General features: G+C 48.0%; 1 protein-coding gene across 4 annotated transcripts in view; it reads right to left on the reverse strand.

Annotated features, from left to right (window-relative positions):
* The window catches only part of CCND3 (cyclin D3), an 88416-nt gene that overhangs the window by 2744 nt on the left and 66482 nt on the right, over positions 1 to 19190 (reverse strand). The window contains exons 1-2 of one of the 4 annotated variants that reach the window (XM_002914487.4): positions 3948 to 4221; positions 2840 to 3055 (exon numbers count right to left, since the gene is read on the reverse strand). The exons of 1 other annotated variant lie outside the window; for it this stretch is intronic. In XM_002914487.4, coding sequence (XP_002914533.1) covers positions 2840 to 3055; positions 3948 to 4145 — 414 coding nt within the window. In that variant the 5' untranslated portion in view covers positions 4146 to 4221. Of the gene's footprint in view, positions 1 to 2839; positions 3056 to 3947; positions 4222 to 19190 lie in introns of those variants that run through there. 2 more of the 4 variants (XM_011218775.3, XM_034648117.1) reach the window with 2 other exon arrangements.

A 19190-nucleotide genomic window follows, 5' to 3' on the forward strand; every position in this document is an offset into this window, starting at 1 on the left:
GGGTTTACAGACTGGTGCTGTGGAACGGGGAGTCCAGGGCACAGAAGAACCAGGGGAGTTGGCTTTGGGCATCACTGCTCGCTTACGAAGTGCCAGAACTACACGTTGGATATAAACTCTTTCAATCCTGTTTGGTTATCTTTTGGGGGCCAATAATGCAAGTCTTCTCACTTCATGCAGGGCTCTGGGCACTTCCCCAGCCAGGGCTGAAAGAAAAGACTGCAGCAACAAATACCACCGGCAGCATCATAGCCTTGAGCCTCTGGGGTGAGGCAGAAAGCCCTCCGTAACCCCAAGGATCTGTGGAAGGGGAGACCACCACTAGCCTTTCCTCCAGTTCTGCATCCCAACCAAGTCCACACCTCTTGAAGAGACCAGAATGAAAATGAGGCCATGCCTCCAGTGACACAGCCACTGAACCAACCCTGAGGTTCCTCAAAGGGGAGGTTGCCCAACCCAACCCACCCCACATCCCGTTGCTGGGACAGGGGGGTGGGTCTGAGATGTAGCACCCCATTCCACCCCCTTTACCTGGAACCACAGCGGCTAGTGTCATTTAAGTCTCAGGAAGCTAAGTGGGGGTCAACCTGGACAGGATGGGTCCAGATGATCCTTGAGGGACCAAACCCTGTCTTCACCTGCCCACACCTACATACCACTGCTATGTCCTGGAGGGAGGCTGGGAGCCCCACCCCAATCCACTCATCTGGGGTTCCTAGTCCTGGCCCCATTTCTGAGTTGCACACGTGAGGATTTCTTCATTGTTTTATCTCAGGAAGGAACTCATGGGTTTGGCCCCTTACTGAGGCAGAAATGGCAACCCCACCCAACCTCTTCCAGGTCCCCAGTCACAGCCATCCCTCTCCTGGCCCCCATCTGGGAGTTATCCTCCCAAATCAGCCCCAAGCCTCTCAAAGGGCCCTACAGAAAAGAGCCTGGCCCGGAGCCAAAAGAAGTTGGGCAGAGAAGCCAGAATTCTACTCCTGCTTGTCCCAGTGCTCCAACTTCTAACTCAGAAGTGAATAGAAAGCCCCTGGCCTCCAAGGAATCATCTGGAAGGCAACTTGGAGTGGGGCTCTCCCTGTGGGGAAGCAGGAGGGTCCCATGTAAGGGAAGGCAGCCACCTTACCCTGTATCCGGACGACAACTGAAAATCTCAGCCCTTGCTGGGTGGACAACACACCCCTGGGAGTGGTTAGTGGCAGGGGCTGGCAGCCCCCACACCAGTAGGCTTTAAGGCCGCCTGGGCTAGCCTGGGCTAGCCGGAAGACCCAGACCCTCCTCGTCTGCTTCACTGCAGTGCTTCCCCCTCCTCCTCCGGGCCTCAACTGGGCCTCTCTGCTGCACAAGGATTTGGACTGACTGGAGTTCTCTGCAGTCCCTTCCAACTCTGACCTTCTAGGAAGGCATCTGCACACTCCACCCCCAGCTCAGGCAGAGGGAGTGGAGATAGAGTCCTTGTGGCCTGTTCCGAAAAACTCCCCTCACACAAAGGCACACACACCATGCCAGTCTTTTCACAAAAAGGAAGTCCCCTTATACCTTCCAGCCCAAACCCCTCCAAAAACATCTCGCTCTCTGGCCCTGGAAACTGGCTCTACCTTCAGACTTGCCAAAAACTACCAGATTCATCACAAAGAGCTGTGGGGCCTCCCGGATTCCCAACTCCGGCCTCCTACTCCCATCTCTGAGAGCTACTTGGCAGGAAGAGGAATCCTGTTCCTCGACAAGCAGCAGTCGGGGGCCCCAGTACCCTGGCTTTCAGGCCAGCCAATCACAGCAGCCTGCGTGCTGCCCTCCTCCCCGGGAGATGGGGCCCACAGACTCCTCTCAGGGTCAGGAGAAGACTTGGCCGGCCGTAGAGCAAGGTGGAGGAAGGTGCCAGCTCACCCATCCTCTCCCCCAGGCCCCCCAGGAGATGATCTGCCTGCCCGAAATAACCTCTTCCTGATCCAAGCAGCTCCCCCTCCCTCCTCTTCAGGCTCAGTGGGGAAAGAGCCTTGACTCTCTTGCCCTGCCTGGGGAAGAGCCCAGCCCAAGTTCCCAGCAAGAGGCCCAGGGAGCCACTTCCCAAACCACAGGAGTGACAGCAGCTCCCCACAGGGTTATGAAAGACCTCGGCCGGAGTGGGTGGGCCCGGGGAGGGGGCAGCATTATCACCTCGGAATAAGCTGCAGCTCAGCTCCCTGTCCCTCTCTCAGCTCTGGCCTTTGGCTAAGGGGGAAAGGGAGAGGTGACTCCACCAGGCCCGAAGCAGCTGCTCGAGTTCCTCAGAATAAGCACAAGGAAGGAGCTCTCTCTTCTGGGATATAAAAGGAAGGAAACAAGGTGGGATGACAGCTCTTTGGCCCTTCCTGAGAGCAATCAGGGCCCGACTTTAATCGGCTCTGGGAGGTTTTTCAATCACAAAGTCCACACTGGGACAAAGACTCAACCAAGGCAGCCCCCTCCCCCACATGAAGCACATTCCACTCCCCCACTCCAGTGGGGGTGTGCAGGCATGTCCTTTTGCTGCCAATAAATAACTCTTGGTGGCGGTGTAAACCCAGAGGCAAAGTACTAGTGAGTATAGACATGCAGTTTGACTTGTCGCTATCTGGGGGAAAGACCAGGAAGGAATGGCACCCCCTGGAGGTCAGGAGAAGGGGATTCGATTGGTGCTGGCAGCTCCGAGCCTGGGCTGGGGGCTACCCTGACTGTCCCAGCTTGGTGCCCCATCTTTAGTCCAAAAAATAAGGGGCTGCTACCCGCGCCAGAGGCAGAAAGCCTGCGAGGCCTTGGCTTTCCTTTTCCTGGTGGGGAAGTCTTGCGTCGGGGGCGGGGAGGCTTAGGCACGCACCCGCAGCTGGCGGGGAGAGACGGAGTGGTCGGTGTAGATGCACAATTTTTCGATGGTCAGGGGCGTCGTCTCGCGCAGCTTGGAGGCCAGCAGCATGCAGACCGCACCCAGGAGCTGCAACTGCGCCTTTCGGGTGGGGACGCAGGACAGGTAACGATCCAGGTAGTTCATGGCCAGGGGGAAGACTTCCTCCTCACAGCGCTGCTCCTCACAGACCTGGGGGAGGGCGCACGGTGACTTCTGGGGCGGGGGCATGGGAAACGCTGCAGCACTAAAGGAGGGGGGCGGGGGGCGCTGAAGGGAAGCGGAATGGGGAGCAAAAAATGGGAGGGGGGATAAGTGTACCTTCAGTGACAAGGACTAACATACGGAGGAGGATGCGCCTTCCCCAAGGTGACGCCCCCCACTTCCTCTGACTTGCCTGCCTCCTTCCCCCTCCCCTGGGGGGTGGGGTGGGGGTACGCCAGAGGCTCCCTTCCTTGAGAAGGATTCCGAACTGAGACTGCCCTCCCCCGTGGCGTGAAGGGGGTTGGGGAAACGGAAGAGTCACCCACGGTAGCCAGAGAACTGGGACCTTACCCCCATTACCACCACCCACTGCACACACCCAAAGGGAAGGGAGGGGACTCCAGCCGCTGCCTCCCGCACTTTTCATTTCCCTGACTGCCGGAACAGCGCGCGCGCCACCCCCACCGTCTTCCCCGCCAGAACCCCGCGACAGACACAGGAACCGGCTCCGGGGCGGGGGCGGCCGAGCCCAGGGTTTTCCAGGCGCGCTCTCCTGAGAAATCCGAGCGGGGGAGGGAAGCAGGAGACGCTGAGAGAGGCCGGTGGGGAGAGGGCTGCCCTGGTCCCGCTTTCCTGGCCCGCAGAGAGGGTTAGTGAGGCTGCCAAACGACCGGCAGTCCGAGTTAGGGCTGGGGAAGGGAAAGGAACACCAAGGAGGCAGTCGGGCGGCTAGGGTGCCCGAGTGAAAGGCCAGGCCCCGGGGACCTGGGCCACCACAGCATCTTGCTAATTGTTATTGGGACCAGGATGTCCCCGACAGGGCGACCCGGGGATGTCCGGAGCCGGGGGGCGGGGGAGGGGAGACCCTTCCGGACGATACCTCCAGCATCCAATACGCCAGCATCTTCCGCATGTGCGGCTTGATCTCCCTCTGCACACACTGGAAGTAGGAGGCGCGGGGCACGTAGCGCTCCTCCAGGCGGAGCAAGCTCTGCAGGACACGCTGGTCCCCCAGCAGTCGCGGGTCCGGCCCGGCCCGGGGCGCGTGCCGGGTGCCCTCGCAGCACAGGAGCTCCATACTCGGGCAGCGCACGGGCGGGCGGGAGCTCGGGCTTGCGAGCCAGAACGCAGGCGCCGGCCGGCTTCCGGGCGCTCCCGGCCCTTCTGACCACCCCGGGGAGAGAAGCTTCTTGGAGGTGGGCCTCTTCCCCCCTGCTGCGCCGACCGGCCCTCCTCTTTTGCTTCTGTGACTCTAGCCGCCCAGGAAAGAACTTTCTTCCAAAGGTTATTCATTCATTCGTCAAACCCTGGTCCCCCCCCCCGAAGGCTCTAGGGAATATGAATGAGACGAAGCTAGGCACTTCTTAATGCACACCGACCTAAGCACTTAACGTGTTCACAACTTAGGAAATCAGTCCTCACGGAAACTCGACGAGTCAGGTAGACGAATTTCGCAGATGACGAAACCGAAGCACAGTAACAATCACAGGGTCTGTCGCCGAGCTAGGACTGGGAAGCTGAAGTCTGGCTCCAGATTCCGTGCTCTGCACCACAGCCACTGAAACTGCGATCCCCAAAATTGGCACTGCCGCAGAGCTGCTTAGAAACGGCCCACCCCGGACCTGCCGGATCCAAATCTGCATTTCAACAAGATCCCTGGTGATCCCTGCGCACCATTAAGTATGAGAAGGACTGGTCTAAATCTGCATATTACAGTAATAGAACAGGGCGGAAAGGCCATGGATTCAAGGCCTCACCTTGTCATTCAGTTGGCTGTGTGGCCTTGGACAAGCCCTGAAGTCGGCCTTAGTTTCTGTTTGTGGAAAACATGGGCGGGGAAACTAGGTCCTCTGCGAAGGGAGTTCCTGGCTCCGACTCTGTAAAATCTTCCAGTTGCCATTTCTTCTACTTCCCAAACTTTGGGTTACTTCGCAGTTTCCCCAAAGCTGAATGCTATGTGACCAAGAGGCAGACCACAGGCCTCCCGCAAGGCTCCAAATGGGAGAAAGCCTAAGGGGATCCCTGCCTCTCCTGGGGTCCTCCCCAGGAAAGAGCCACTAAAGAAGTGAGTTGTTAGAAAAATGACAGTTACAGAAGAGGCAAGTTTTACGCTAAGCATTTTCTCAATGAATTGTTCCTGGGTTTGTTTGGGGTTTTAGTTTTTTATTTTTAAGTAATCTCTGCTCCCAATGTGGGGCTCAAACTCACAACCCCAAAATCTAGAGTCGCATGCTCTTCTGACAAAGCCAGCCACATGCCCTTGCTTTTTTTAATAAAATACATTTTACTATCATAGGAATATTCATTTACACTGTAGAAAACTTAAGACAATATGTATAAGCCACAAAAAAAAAGGAAATAACTACCTACAATTTCACCATCCAGAGACAACCCTTTAAAGTCAGTGTTTATCTTTCTAAAATTGTTCCATGAATAAACATATTTTTAGGAATAAAATTGCAAGCTGTTTTGTAAGCTTTTCTTTTTCACTAAAAAATACTGTTAATACTTATTTCATGTCATTAAATATTCTACATTTTTAAAATTTTTTTAATATTCTACATTTTTAATGGCTATGTAGTATGCCTTTGGTGAATGTATCAAAATCTATTTTACCAAAACTGTATTGTTGGAAATTTAAGTTGTTTCTAGTTCTTCCCTACTAGAAACAATACTGTAAAATATTTCTGTCATAATCTTTGTGCACATTCATGATTATTTCTAGAAACGAATTAATTTCTAGAAGTGGAATTTCTCAATGTAAGGTTATGAAACAGTCTAAGGCTTTTGATACAGTTCTTATTACCAAATTTCCCTGATAAGAAGCTGAACTGAGGGGCGCCTGGATGGCTCAGTTGGTTAAGTGTCTGTCTTTGGCTCCGGTCATGATCCCAGGGTCCTGGGACCACCCCGGGCTCTCTACTCCTTGGGGAGCCTGCTTCTCCCTCCCCCTCTCCCTCTGCCTTGTGCTCTCCCTCTCTCTCTGTCAAATATGTAAATAAAATCTTTTTTCTTTAAATTTTTTAAGGTTTTATTTATTTATTCGACAGAGAGAGAGAGCAAGCATGACTGGGGAGCAGCAGGCAGAGGGAGAAGCAGGGTCCCTGCTAAGCAAGGAGCCTGATGCGGGACTTGATCCCAGGACCCTGAGCCAAAGGCAGACGCGTTAACGACTGAGCCACCCAGGCACCCCTAAATAGAATCTTAAAAAAAAAAAAAAAAAACTGAACTGATCTAATGAACAAACGCTAGAAAACTTGAAAGAAAAACACTACCAACTGAAGAGATGAAAATAGTATATCAGTAATTATATGTATTTTTAATTCAAGAGCACTTGCATCAACAGGAACGTGTGCCACGCGCCTTGTCTGATCTTGCAAGTCCTTTACCTCTGTCTTCAAAAATACAAACATGCAATTTCTTTAGCTAATCATGGCAATGCACTCTTTCATGAAAGAGAAGACTAAATTTAAAATTATAAAGATTGGGTATGAAGCTCTGGGGAGACAAAGACGTGGAAGTGTAAGAGACTTTAAGGGAGCAGGAGGACTAAAAAAAACGTGGCTTTTGGGGGTGCCTGGGTGGCTCAGTCGTCAAGTGTCTGCCTTCAACTCAGGTCATGATCCCAGGGTCATGGGATTGAGCCCCATGGCAGGGTCTGCGCTCAGTGGGGAGCCTGCTTCTCCCTCTCCCTCTGCCTGCTTGTTTCCCCTGCTTGCGCTCTCTGTCAAATAAATAAAATCTTTAAAAAAAAAAATGTAGCATTTGAAGTACAGAAGCAGAAACTAGATCTGTCCTGAAGAAAGGTATTTCTTTACTTCCAGAATTATTGAGTAGGACTGTTGAGATAAGAAAACTGTATCTTCGATGAGAGAGTAAATCACCATTATTTCGTATCTTCAAATTTTTTCCAGGCTTATTGAGATATAATGATATATACCTACGTTATAGTAGTTTAAGGGAGACAATATAATGATTTGATGTATGTATATGTTGCCAAATGACTACCACGATCAGTATAGTTAACAACCATTACCTCACACGACAGTTTCTCCTCTTCCGATGAGAACTTTTAAGATCTACTCTCTTAGCAACCTTCAAATATACAATACAGTAGTTAACTGTAGTCACCATGTTGTGCCTTATATTTCCAGAACTTATCCACCTTATAACTAAAAATGTGTACCTTTTGACCACCTTCGCCATTTCCCTACCCACCACACCTTCCCACCTCCTGACAAGCAACAATCTGTTTTCTGTACCTGAGTTCCGCTTTCCTAGATTCCACATACAAGTGAGATCATACAGTACTTGTCTTTCTCTGACTTATTTCAGTTAACATAATGCCCTCAAGGTCTGTCAGTGTTGTCATAAATAGCAGAATTTTTTCTTTTTTAATGGCTGAGTAATCTTTCATTATAAAAAATCTTTATATTTTTTATGGACAAAAAACTGGACAGATGAGGGGCGCCTGGGTGGCACAGCGGTTGAGCGTCTGCCTTCGGCTCAGGGCGTGATCCCGGCGTTGTGGCGTTGTGGGATCGAGCCCCATATCAGGCTCCTCTGCTGTGAGCCTGCTTCTTCCTCTCCCACTCCCCCTGCTTGTGTTCCCTCTCTCGTTGGCTGTCTCTATCTCTGTCACATAAATAAATAAATAAATAAATAAATAAATAATCTTAAAAAAAAACAAACAAAAAACGGGACAGATGAAAAGTGGAATATCAGTAACAATATTTTGACATTAGACATTTACATGTCTTATGTAAATGATTACCTATTTATGTCCTTTGCCAATTCTTTTATAAGAATTTTTTTCTTATTAATTTATAAGTGCTCATTATATTTGAAGGATATTAACCCCTTTTCATATATTTCTTTGTCATATATTTTGCAATTTTTTTTAGTTCATTGTTTGCTTTTCACTTTTGGTTCATGGAAGATTTCTTTTTTTTAACAAATAAAAGTTTTTTATTTTACATAGCCTTATCTACTGATATTTTCTGTAATGACTTCTACTTTTGAATCATGCATTAAAATCCTAATTTTATCTACAATAAAATTATAGAAGCATTACAAGAAAATGTAGGAATTATTTACAGATGAATGTTTTTTTATCACCTAGGGAACTTGTTGAAAATGCAGTATTCCGGGCCCTGCCTCAGGGCTTTTCATTCTTCAAGTCTGTCATGAGGCCTCACAAATCTGCGTTTTCAAGAGCACATGAAGTTGGGTGTGTTGTTTTTTTTTAATGTGTACATTGTTTCATACCTTTATTCATTATATCATATTAAGTGGGGCTCTAGCCTGACTTTCCCCAAATTATCACCCAGAGGTCCCATTGCACTGATTTAACAATCTGTTCTTTCTTTGTCACTCACTTCTCTGCTATAAGCACCCCCTGGCCTGGTCCTCGCACTTCAGACTACGCCTTATTTTTTACACTCATGGCCAAAGACATTCTCGGGGAATGGGCCCTCAGAATTCTTGCAGCTTTTGTCTATGGAAATTCACCTGAGGGCGCCTGGGTGGCTCAGTTGATTAAGGGACTGCCTTGGGCTCAGGTCACCATCCANGCCTTGGGCCCAGGTCCCCATCCAGTGGTCCCGGGTTCTAGTCCCCCATGGGGCTCCCCCCCCCCCCCCCGCTTTGTGGGGAGACTGTTTTTCCCTCTCCCTCTGCCTCCCACTCCCCCTGCTTGTGCTCTCTCTCTCTGTGTCAAATAAATAAATCTTAAAAGAAAGAAAGAGAAATTCACCTGGTCTTTAGCCCAGTATCAAGCATAGAGGTACTTAAGAAAAAACACCAAAAGCTTATCCAGTCTGAAATAACCATGGTCCCTTCACTTCCAAGAGAACTGGCCTTCAGCTACAACAAGAAGTATGTAAGTCAGCCCGGAAAACTGCAGTTAGACAATGATATGAGACAGAGGAAACAGAATCTTCTCTACAGACCTCTAAAAACATGGCAGGACCTCTCACTGCCCTCCCCATCTCTTCATTTCCCCTTCCACCACTGGTCAGCCCGTTAATCCTCTCTGCTGTTTCTTTCTTTTCTCCCTCCCTCCTTTCTCTTTCTCTTTCTTTCTTTCTTTCTTTTTTTCTTTCTTTCTTTCTTTCTTTTTCTTTCTTTCTTTTTCTTTCTTTCTTCTTTCTTTTTCCTTCCTTCCTTCCTTCCTTCCTTCCTTCCTTCCTTCCTTCCTTCCTTCCTTTTACATTTTATTTATTTGAGAGAGAGACAGAGAGAGCACAAGCAGGGGGAGGGGTAGAGGGAGAGGGACAAACAGACTCCTTGCTGAGCACAGAGCCTGATGTGGGGCTCAATCCCAGGACCCTGAGACTGCACCCAGGCACCCCTGGCTCCATTTCTTTATTCATCCTTAGACTCAGATCCAACCTCCTCCAAGAAGCCTCCCTAGGACAATCCAACGACAGGAAACAATCCTCTGGCCTCCGAACTCCTGCACATCCAACCGGACGTGCCCTCTACCTGCACACTTGGCTGGCTGGTTCTGGACCTGCTCTCTGTCCCTATCCAGAGTGTAGCTCCTAGAAAGGGGAAGAGAATCCATATGAATTGAGGTTCAGCTAAATGCCAGGCACTGGGCAAGGTGTTTATGATCCACTGTTTCACCCTCTAAGAATGGTTTTTGGATGGGAAAACTGAGGTACCATGGAGTTAAATAACATACTGAAGGTCTACTTAGCTCTTCCCAAACCATATTGTTTTTAATGCTACAGCGCCTCTTCTTAAGGAAGGGACTGTGTCCTATATGCCTGGGTCTCTTCTGCAAGACCTAGCCCTGTGTCATGACCATCAGTAAGAAAATCAGTCCTTCATGGAGGGCTCACTGTGTCCCACTCACTGTACGTCCCTGATAGGCATTAAATCGTCTCATTTTCACATCAACTTTATGAGAAGTATACTATTATTTCACCCCATTTTACATAAAAGGAAACTAAGACTCAGAGTAGCTAAATAATTTGCCCAAGGTCACACAGGAAGTCAGTGGTAGAGGCAGGTTTCAACCCGGGCAGTCTGGCTGCAGAGTTCCTGCTCTTAACTAATTCATTCTTCTGTCTCTTCTGCTTGTTCCCCGAATGTGTGTTGATTTATTAGTCGTTGATTTATTGAGGAGGAAGCGCACAGAGACTACACAGCCCTGGAAGGTAGGGTGAGAACTTGTACCCTGGGAAAGGGAACTCCTGGTGAGCAGGGCGTTTTGAGGGATACCTCTGTCTCACCCCAGGCTGGGACTGCCATGCCCAGGGCTGAGTCATCCTGAACCTCCAGGGCCAAGGAGCCGGGCAGCTACCAGCCAGCTGTCCTCTAAGGAGGCAGGTGAGCTCAGCGCCAGGTCAGAGCGGCGCCTGGAATGTTGGCTTCACCAACCACCTCTCCCTCAAAGGAATAGGGGCTCCCCTTGTTTTTTGTAAGAACAAAAAAACAAAAACAAAAACGACAAAGCAGTGACCGGGGCCAATATGGGAGGAGTTTCTGCCCAGGTGCACTCAATTAGAGAAAGCTGCTCAAGGAAATGGCAAGTTAGAGGAGGGGCAGGAATGGAATGCCACAGGCCAGATGAAAAGCCCCAAGAAGGAAGCATTACAATGCTTTCTTCCTCCTCTTCTTCCTTCTCCCACTCCTCCTCCTCTGGGACACTGAAATGTCCCCATCTGGGAACTGAGGGGGTGAAGAAAGTGATGGGGGAGGCTCAGCTCCCCTCCCTCCCCTCTTCCCCCCCCCCACCCCGTCTGACTCCCTGTCTCCGTTCTGTGGTTCAGTTACCTTCAAACCCATTGAGAGGACAGGTAGAGGCAAGGCAGCCTTGGGGTGGGGAAAGGCTCTGGAGTCAGGCTGCTAGAGGGCAAAGCCTGCCTCCAGGCCTTATGACTCTGAGGGAGTTACTGGAACCTCTCGGTCTGTTTCCTCTTTTGTCCAATGAGGATAATACTCCTAGCCCATGCTGGGGTTCTGAGGACTAAACAGGCAGAAAACATCTCACCTTGGCTTAGCACACGGCGAGCGCTCAAAGATGGTAGTTTCTGGGGGCACCTGGGTGGCTCAGTCGGTTAAGCGTCTGCTTTCGGCTCAGGTCATGATCTCAGGGGATCTGCTTCTCCCTCTCCTTCTGCCCCTCCCCCTGCTCATTTTCTCTCTCTCTCTCTCTCTCAAATAAATAAAATCTTAAAAAAAAAAAAAGGATGATAGTTACTGTTGTCGTTGTTTGTTGTTGTTGTTGTTATTATTATTATCTCTCTCAAGGAGTATTATTATTATTATTATTATCTCTCTCAAGGAGTACCCCTTCTGCTACGGACATGTACCCAGAACCTCTCGGAGAACAGCAAAAGTCTGAGCAGTGGAAGCCCCCCTCCTGGGCGGGCAGCTCTAGCAAATGTCTATGATCCAGCTCATGATGTGAAGCGTGTGGTCAGGGGTGAGTGGTGAACACTGCAGGGCCTGGGGCCACAGGGCTCTGCACTCCCCATCCCTGGCTGTGTGACTGTGGGCAAGTTATACCACCTGTCTGTGCCTCAGTTTCCTTTTCTGAAAATGAGGATAATATTGTACCTCCCTGCAGAGTGGTGGTGAGGCTGCGACGGGCTCTATTTGTGTGGAACACACGGAACAGTGTCCGGCATATGGTAAGCCATTGAGTGAGTTGTGACTGTGGTCGTTAAAGACACAAACTCCTTCACGCTCATGGACTGTTTATGGTAACAAATGTAATACAATGGTTATGGAGGCACCTGCAACATAAAACACTCTAGGGATTACTCTTGCTTTGGTGAAGGTTTGGCAAATTCTTTGCCTCCGAGAGGGTGAGGAAGACAGTGCTCCGGTCGATGAAACGATCTAGTTCACCAAACATCGTCTGAGAGGTGGAGAGGGAAAAAATAAAAATAAAAATAAAAATAAAATAAAATAAAAAATAAAATAAAATAAAACATGGTCTGATACACCATTCTTGGATTTCCTCATTTTCTGAGAACTGAAGGAACCTATATGTGAATCCTATTTTCCCCCAACTTTCTACTTTAAAATATTTCAAATCTTCAGAAAAGCTGCAAGAATGGTACGATTCACCCAAATCCATGTGTGTTCTGTTGAACCGCTGGAGACCTAATTACAAACATCACGAGTCCTCATCCTTACATATTTCAGCCTGTCTCTGAAGAATGCAGCTGTCTCCCACAGAACCATGAAACAATGATCACAACTAGAAAATGCACACTAACACAATACCACAAACAATCAATATACAAAGGTCCCCAGGTGTTCCACCAATATCCTTTCGTTGTGTTTTCCCTCCTCCACCCAAGATCCCATCAAGGATCACGCATACACTGTTACCCTAACTGTTTAATCTCTTTTATTCTAGAACAGTCCCTGACCCTTTTTGTAAATAAGTCTTTGATAACACTGGTATTTTTGAAAGTCAATGGTTTTAGACAGTGTGCACCGATTTGGGTTTGTCTGATTTTCTCCTGATTATGTAAAGATGAAATATTTTTGGTAGAGATACTACGCAGGCAGTGTTGGGTCTAAACGTATATTTCGGGGGCACCTGGATGGCTCAGTCGGTTAAGCATCTGAGTCTTGAGCTCAGGATTGTGAGTTCAAGCCCAGTGTTGGACTCCACACTGGGCATGGAGCCTCCTTAAAAATAAATAAATAGGTAAATAAATAAGTGTATATTGTATAGTGGAAAAATCAAGCATTAAACCAAACTGAACATAATTTTGTTTTTTTTCTTCAAGGCTTCAGGACATACATCAGGGTGTACAGTGTTTCAGGCCATACTTTTGAGCATTTGTTGTACAATATCTCAAATCAGTAATCTTCAGAAGTATTTCTCCATTCCTCAGGAAGAGCCGAGCATATCAATTCCTATATAGAATACTTAATTTGTAAATGATGTCCGTACCTGCTTCTCTACTGTATCACGCACACTATGGAACATGCTAAGAAATTTGAAAGGGTAAGACAAAAATACATAGAATACAATTTTTCACATTTTCTTCCCACTCCACAACAGAAAGTCCTACACCCAGAGTTCACCATTATTTGCCTAACCAGCTCCGGAGACAGGCCTCATTATTCATCAGGAAACTCTCCCAAGGAACCCAGCTGGCTCAGAGGGTAGAGCACGTGACTCTGGATCTTGGGGTTGTGAGTTTGAGCCCCACACTGAGTGTAAGAGATTGCTTAAAAATAAAATATTTTTAAAAACCAATAATAACAAAAAACCACTTTCCCACTGACACTGGGTGAGCCTTAAAAAATCTCAACACAGGGACGCCCAGCTAGCTCAATCACTCGAACATGCAACTCTTGATTTCGGGGTTGTAAGTTCAAGCCTCATGTTTGGTATAGAGATTACTTAAAAAAAATAAAATATTTAAAAAAAGAAATCTCAACACAATCAACACAGCACTGCAGGCAGCATTACCGAGTCAGAGAAGTCAGAGCTGGCATGTGAGCTGACCTGTTCACACAGGAGGCTGCATTCTTGGCCGTTTCACATGGATGTCCAATAGGCACCTGTATTTTTAAAATTATTTTTATATTTTTAAAAGATTTTATTTATTTATTTGAGAGAGAGAATGGGGTGGGGTGGGGAGGGAGAAGCAGACTCCCCGCTGAGCAGCGAGCCTGACAACGTCGGACTCAATCGCAGGACCCTGGGATCATGACCTGAGCTGAAGGCAGACACTTAACCGACTGAGCCACCAGGTGCCCCCAATAGGCACCTTTAAATTCAACTTTTCCAAAACTGAGATCCTAATCTTTCCCCTGTTCCAAACCTGCTTCTCCCACGGGCTTCCCCACATTAGCAAAAGGCAACTCCATCCTTCCAAAACAAGGCCAGAACACTTGGTGTCATTCCTGAGTCCTCTTTCAAACCCCACATCCATCCATCAGCAGAGCAGAGACGCTCTACTTTTGAAATACCCCCCTCTTCTCTCCTCCGTCTCTGCTACCTCCCTGGTCCAAATTCAATCCTTCCTTGTCCTTATTGGTCTCCCACAACCACCCCATTACCCATTTCTGGTTGATTCGATGCCCCCAAACACATCTCCAACCCTCCCCTTTCCTCTATTCCCACTGCCACCATCCTGGCATAGTGGCACCGCCTGGCTCACAGTGGGTATAGCCTCCCAGTGGGTATCCCCTGACCCACCCTTGCCCCCTCCGGTCTCATCTCAACACAGCAGCACGCTGGCAGCTCCTCAGTCCACTCCTGGTGACTGCCAAAGTCCTCACGAGGCGCCCTAGACCCTGCGTGATCTGCTCCCACCCCATTTCCCACTACTCTCTCACCCACTTGGCTCTTTCTGGAACAGATGGTATGTGTGTCGCTAACATCCTATATCTGTTTATAGTTTGTTCCTTCCCCACCCCACCAAAGCAGAATGGTGCCTGGTCATAGTAGGTGACCAAAAGACATCTTATGAATGAATGAATGAATGAATGAATGAATGAATGAATGAATGAATGAAACAAACTAGATGTAAGAAAAATGCCAGCATGAGCCACAGGATAAATAGCAACTTGTTGGTGGTAAGGAAGCTGGTGGGGAGGGGTGGGGCTGGACACGGGGACAGCACAGGTCCCACCCACAGCTGGGAGGTACTGCTTAGCCCCAGCCTTTTGCTGCACGGCGGTCAGGAGTGCTGCCGCACATTCTCTTGTTTTCCAGGCACACACAATGCTGTAGGGATTGGATCGGAGGGGCGGGGAGCAGTTTGCAATCTCTAGCACATACATGGCTTGAGAAAAGAAACCTCCGGTACTAGCCCGAACCTGTTTAGTCGCTCCTTATCGTAAACTTAGAACACAGGGTATAGATGTACATATTTGCTTTTTCTCCCTCCTCTTGGCTGTCTGGATTTGGAAATAAATGAAGCTTTCCTGCCCTATTACTCTTTCTGAGATTCCTGTTCAACAGCTAGGGGTGAGCGTATGAGCCTCCAGGGTGAATGAGCAACCCGCTACAGCAAAACACCTGGCAGAGAGAGACCTGCCCCTGGGCTCTCAGCTGGGAAGCAAAGAAGCCAGCATGCTTCATTCTAGGCAGCAGACAGTCCTGGCATTGGGTTAGCATCGTGACTAAGTAAGTGAGCTCTAGAGTGAGGCTGATGCCTGGCTCTGCCATTTGCCAGCTGTGTGATCTTGGGCAGGTTATTTAACTCCTCTGTGCCAGGCTTCTCCTCTGCAGACCTCATAGGGTGGTGGCAAAAATTAATATGGGAAAAAATATTGACAACAGTGCCAGGCTCATAGGAAGTACTCAGGAGCTGTGATCAACAACCCACATTTATCAAGTATCTTCCTTGCCCAAGGCCTCAGGAAGGCTTTAAGATGTCCTAGAAAATTCTTTTTTAATTCAATTTTATTATTTTTTAAAATACTTATTTATTTGACATAGAGAGAGCACAAGCAGGGTGAGCGGCAGGCAGAGGGAGAAGCAGACTCCCCGCTGAGCAGGGAGCCCGATGCAGGACTCCATCCCAGGACCCTGGGATCATGACCTGACCTGAAGGCAGATGCTTAACTGACTGAGCCACCCAGGAGCCCAGAGATATCGTAGAATATTCTGGACATGAGTCAGAAATGAGAAGCCCCCACTTTAAGAGTTTCCAGTGTAAAGTGAATACGACAATCCTGCATCATGGAGAAATCATTCGGACAGAAGACTTTTACCTGGGTATTTGTAACACCCACCAGAAACAGGCGGGATAATTTACGTGATGGGAAGGGTGGGCTGCATCACGAGTAGTAGGTGCTGGTGGTCCTGGACCCCTGATTTGCAAGAGACAGCCTGTGGTGGAAGACGCAGGGCTGCAGGAGCTCAGAGAGTAAGTGGGGCATAAGAAGGGAGAGGCAAGGAGTAGTGTGTCTCAACTGTGGGGTAACCACCTACCATAGCACACCACAGAATTTTAAGTGGTGATATAATAGTAAGAGTACTAATAATCATGGGCGCCTGGGTGGCACAGCGGTTAAGCGTCTGCCTTCAGCTCAGGGCGTGATCCCGGCGTTATGGGATCGAGCCCCACATCAGGCTCCTCCGCTATGAGCCTGCTTCTTCCTGTCCTACTCCCCCTGCTTGTGTTCCCTCTCTCGCTGGCTGTCTCTATCTCTGTCAAATAAATAAATAAAATCTTAAAAAAAAAAAAGAGTACTAATAATCATAGTTGCTAAGACTTCTCTCAGCCAGGCACTGAGAGCTTTATCGTATCTGCTCTACGAGGTATAAGCGCTGTGACTATCTTCATACGGTGGATGCGGACAGAGAAACACAAATAAGTCAGGTACGGTAGACACAGCCAGCCGGCAAATAGCTGCCTTGGTTTGGGCTCCCTGGAAGCAGACTCTGAGAAAAGGATTCCAGGGAAGTAATTTACCTGAGAAATGGTTCCTGGAAGCACCCAAAAGGGAGTGGGGAAATGAGATCGGAAAGGGGAGGAAGGCAGTGAAGAGTGCGTTATGCAGTGAGTTACCACTGTGGGCCAACAGAGCTCATTTCTGCTGGAGATAAGAAAAAGTGCTTGCCTGGCAGTCACTGCACCCAGAGGGGAGAGGCGAGGGAGCCGGGATACCTGTCCTCCAATTCCCAACAGCCAGAGGTGGAGGGCTGCTGGGGATGGAGAGAAGGGCCTGGAATTCATTACCTAGCACTTGCTTCCTGTGAGAGGGCACAGTGGACTGCAAGAGACAGAACAAGCCATCAGGCAAAGTCACAGCGCTGGCACGTGGAAGTAGGGGGGCACTGCAGTGGTGAGTGCCGTGGGCAGCCGCGCGGAGCCCGGCTGCATGTACCACACTGGCAGAGCGAGCATGAGTTCTAAGCCTGAATAAATATTTTTAAGTTTTGTGCTCATTTTAAAGTAGTGTGAGGGCGCCTGGATGGCTCAGTCGTTTGGGCATCTGCCTTCAGCTTGGATCATGATCCCGGAGTCCTGGGACCGAGTCCTGCGTGGGGCTCCATGCTCAGCGGGGAGTCTGCTTCTCCCTCTGCCCTTCCCCCCACTCGTGTTCATGTTCCCCCCCTTGCAAAAATAAACAAACAAACAAACAAACAAACAAATAATCTTAACAGCATGTCCATGACAGTTGGGAAATCACGAAAGAGGAATGAAAGGGCAGAACTTTGAATCTGAACACCAGCACTTGAGTCCCAGGACCTGGCTCTGTCCAGATCTCACTCACACATACACACACACACACACACAGAGAAACCAGGTAAGCACACTTCAACTCCAGGAGCCTGTTTCCCGGCTACAAAAGAGGTATAACAACAACACACACTGCTTAGAAGGGGATTCTGAGACCAGTGGAGATCACGCACCAGTTGAAAAGCTCCAAGTAGGGGCGCCTGGCTGGCTCAGTGAGAAGAGCATGTGATGTGATCTCGGGGCTGTGGGTTCGAGCCCCACATCGAGTGTAGAGATTACTTAAATAAAGAAACTTAAAAAAAAAGAAAAAGAAAAAAGCACTAAGTAAACTGACGTGCTATAAGCAAATCTAAGGGGTAATTCCGAGGAACCCTGTGGAGAATCCACAGGGATGGGGACTCCTACTTTGTACCTCTTTGTGTGACCGAAAAGTCCCCATCATCACTCTTCCAACTTCTTCCTTGAAAACCGTCCATATTTTGATGAGGTGTCAGGTCGTCGTGTGTTTCACGGGAGGCTAGACACTCATCTCCAAGGTTGAATCTAAATTACTCCCTACCAAATCATGATAATCCCGCACCCGGTTTACGAATGGGCAGCTACCAAATTCTGGCCAATAAATGTGAAGTAAGTCTGCTAAGGGGCTTCAATAAACAGAGTAGAAGAGAAAAAAATTCATTTCTGCCCTGTGTGAGAATGGAAAAAGATGTGCTAATCTTTATCGTATGCTTACCATATGCAAAGCACTAGTCTAAGACTTAAAAACAGAACAAAACCCTAATGCATTTAATCCATATAATATTAAACTTTTGAGGTAAAATACTATTATCATTCCATTTTCCAGAGAGGTTAAGCATTACCCAGTGTCATATAGCTATGGGATTTGGAACCAGGGTTAGCTGCAAAACCAGCCTCCTAACCACTGTGTTGTGATGCTGGAGCAACTGCAGCCATCTTGCAATAAGAGAAGAAGCTGACACCGGACAACGACACAGCTACAAGATCAGAATAAATTCCTCTCCCGGATAATGTTGTTGAACTGCTGAATTAATCAATCCTGGGACACCTACTTCTGGACTTTTTGTGATGTATGAGGTAACAGATTTTCCTTATTGTTTAATTTAATTCCTCAAATAAAAGTTCCTTCCTCTACTATCACCCACATTATGGGACAAACTTCAATAGCAACCAGGCAGAGTTCTACCGAAAATTCAAGAAAGAAGCCATTTCAATATTACCGAAAGTCTTTCAGAAAATATAAAAAGAGGGTTCCCTTCTCAACTTAGTGTCACTTTGATTCCAAAACCAAACAAGAACAGTATGAGAAAAGAAAATTATGCTCATGAATGCAAAATCCAACGCGAGATAATAGCAAACTGATTCCAGCAATATATAAAAGGATACTATGTTATGATTATGTTGACTTTATGCCAAAAATGTTTGGTTAGTTTATTTTTTAAAATCTATATAATTCACCGCATGAAAAGATTAAAGGGTTAAAAAAACCCCATATGATCACATCAACAAATACCCAAAAAAGCATTTGATAAAATTCAATACCTGTTCACAGCAAGAAAAGAACTCTTGGCAAAGCAGGGATAGATGAGAACTTCCTTGGTCTGATATAGGACATCTACAAAAACCCTACAGTAAACATCCTGTCTCACAGTGATACATTAATAGTAAAGCAGGCAAAATGCCAAACGTCCAGGCCAGTGGGAGAACTTCAAGGGCAAAGGCAGGCAAAGACCAAAGTGCCAGTTCCTCCTCCGTGTCCAAACTGCCCAGTCCTTTCCTGGGACTAGCAAGGCCATCTGTTCCCAGTGTTCTCATGGTAAGCCATCATCTTCCCACCTTTCTCTCAACTGGTACATTTTTTAAAAATTTATTTATTTTATTTATTTTAAGGAGAGAGAGAGAGAGAGAAAGCTCGCGCTGGA

Source organism: Ailuropoda melanoleuca, chromosome 19 (genome assembly GCF_002007445.2).
Source record: "Ailuropoda melanoleuca isolate Jingjing chromosome 19, ASM200744v2, whole genome shotgun sequence".
NCBI lineage: Eukaryota > Metazoa > Chordata > Mammalia > Carnivora > Ursidae > Ailuropoda > Ailuropoda melanoleuca.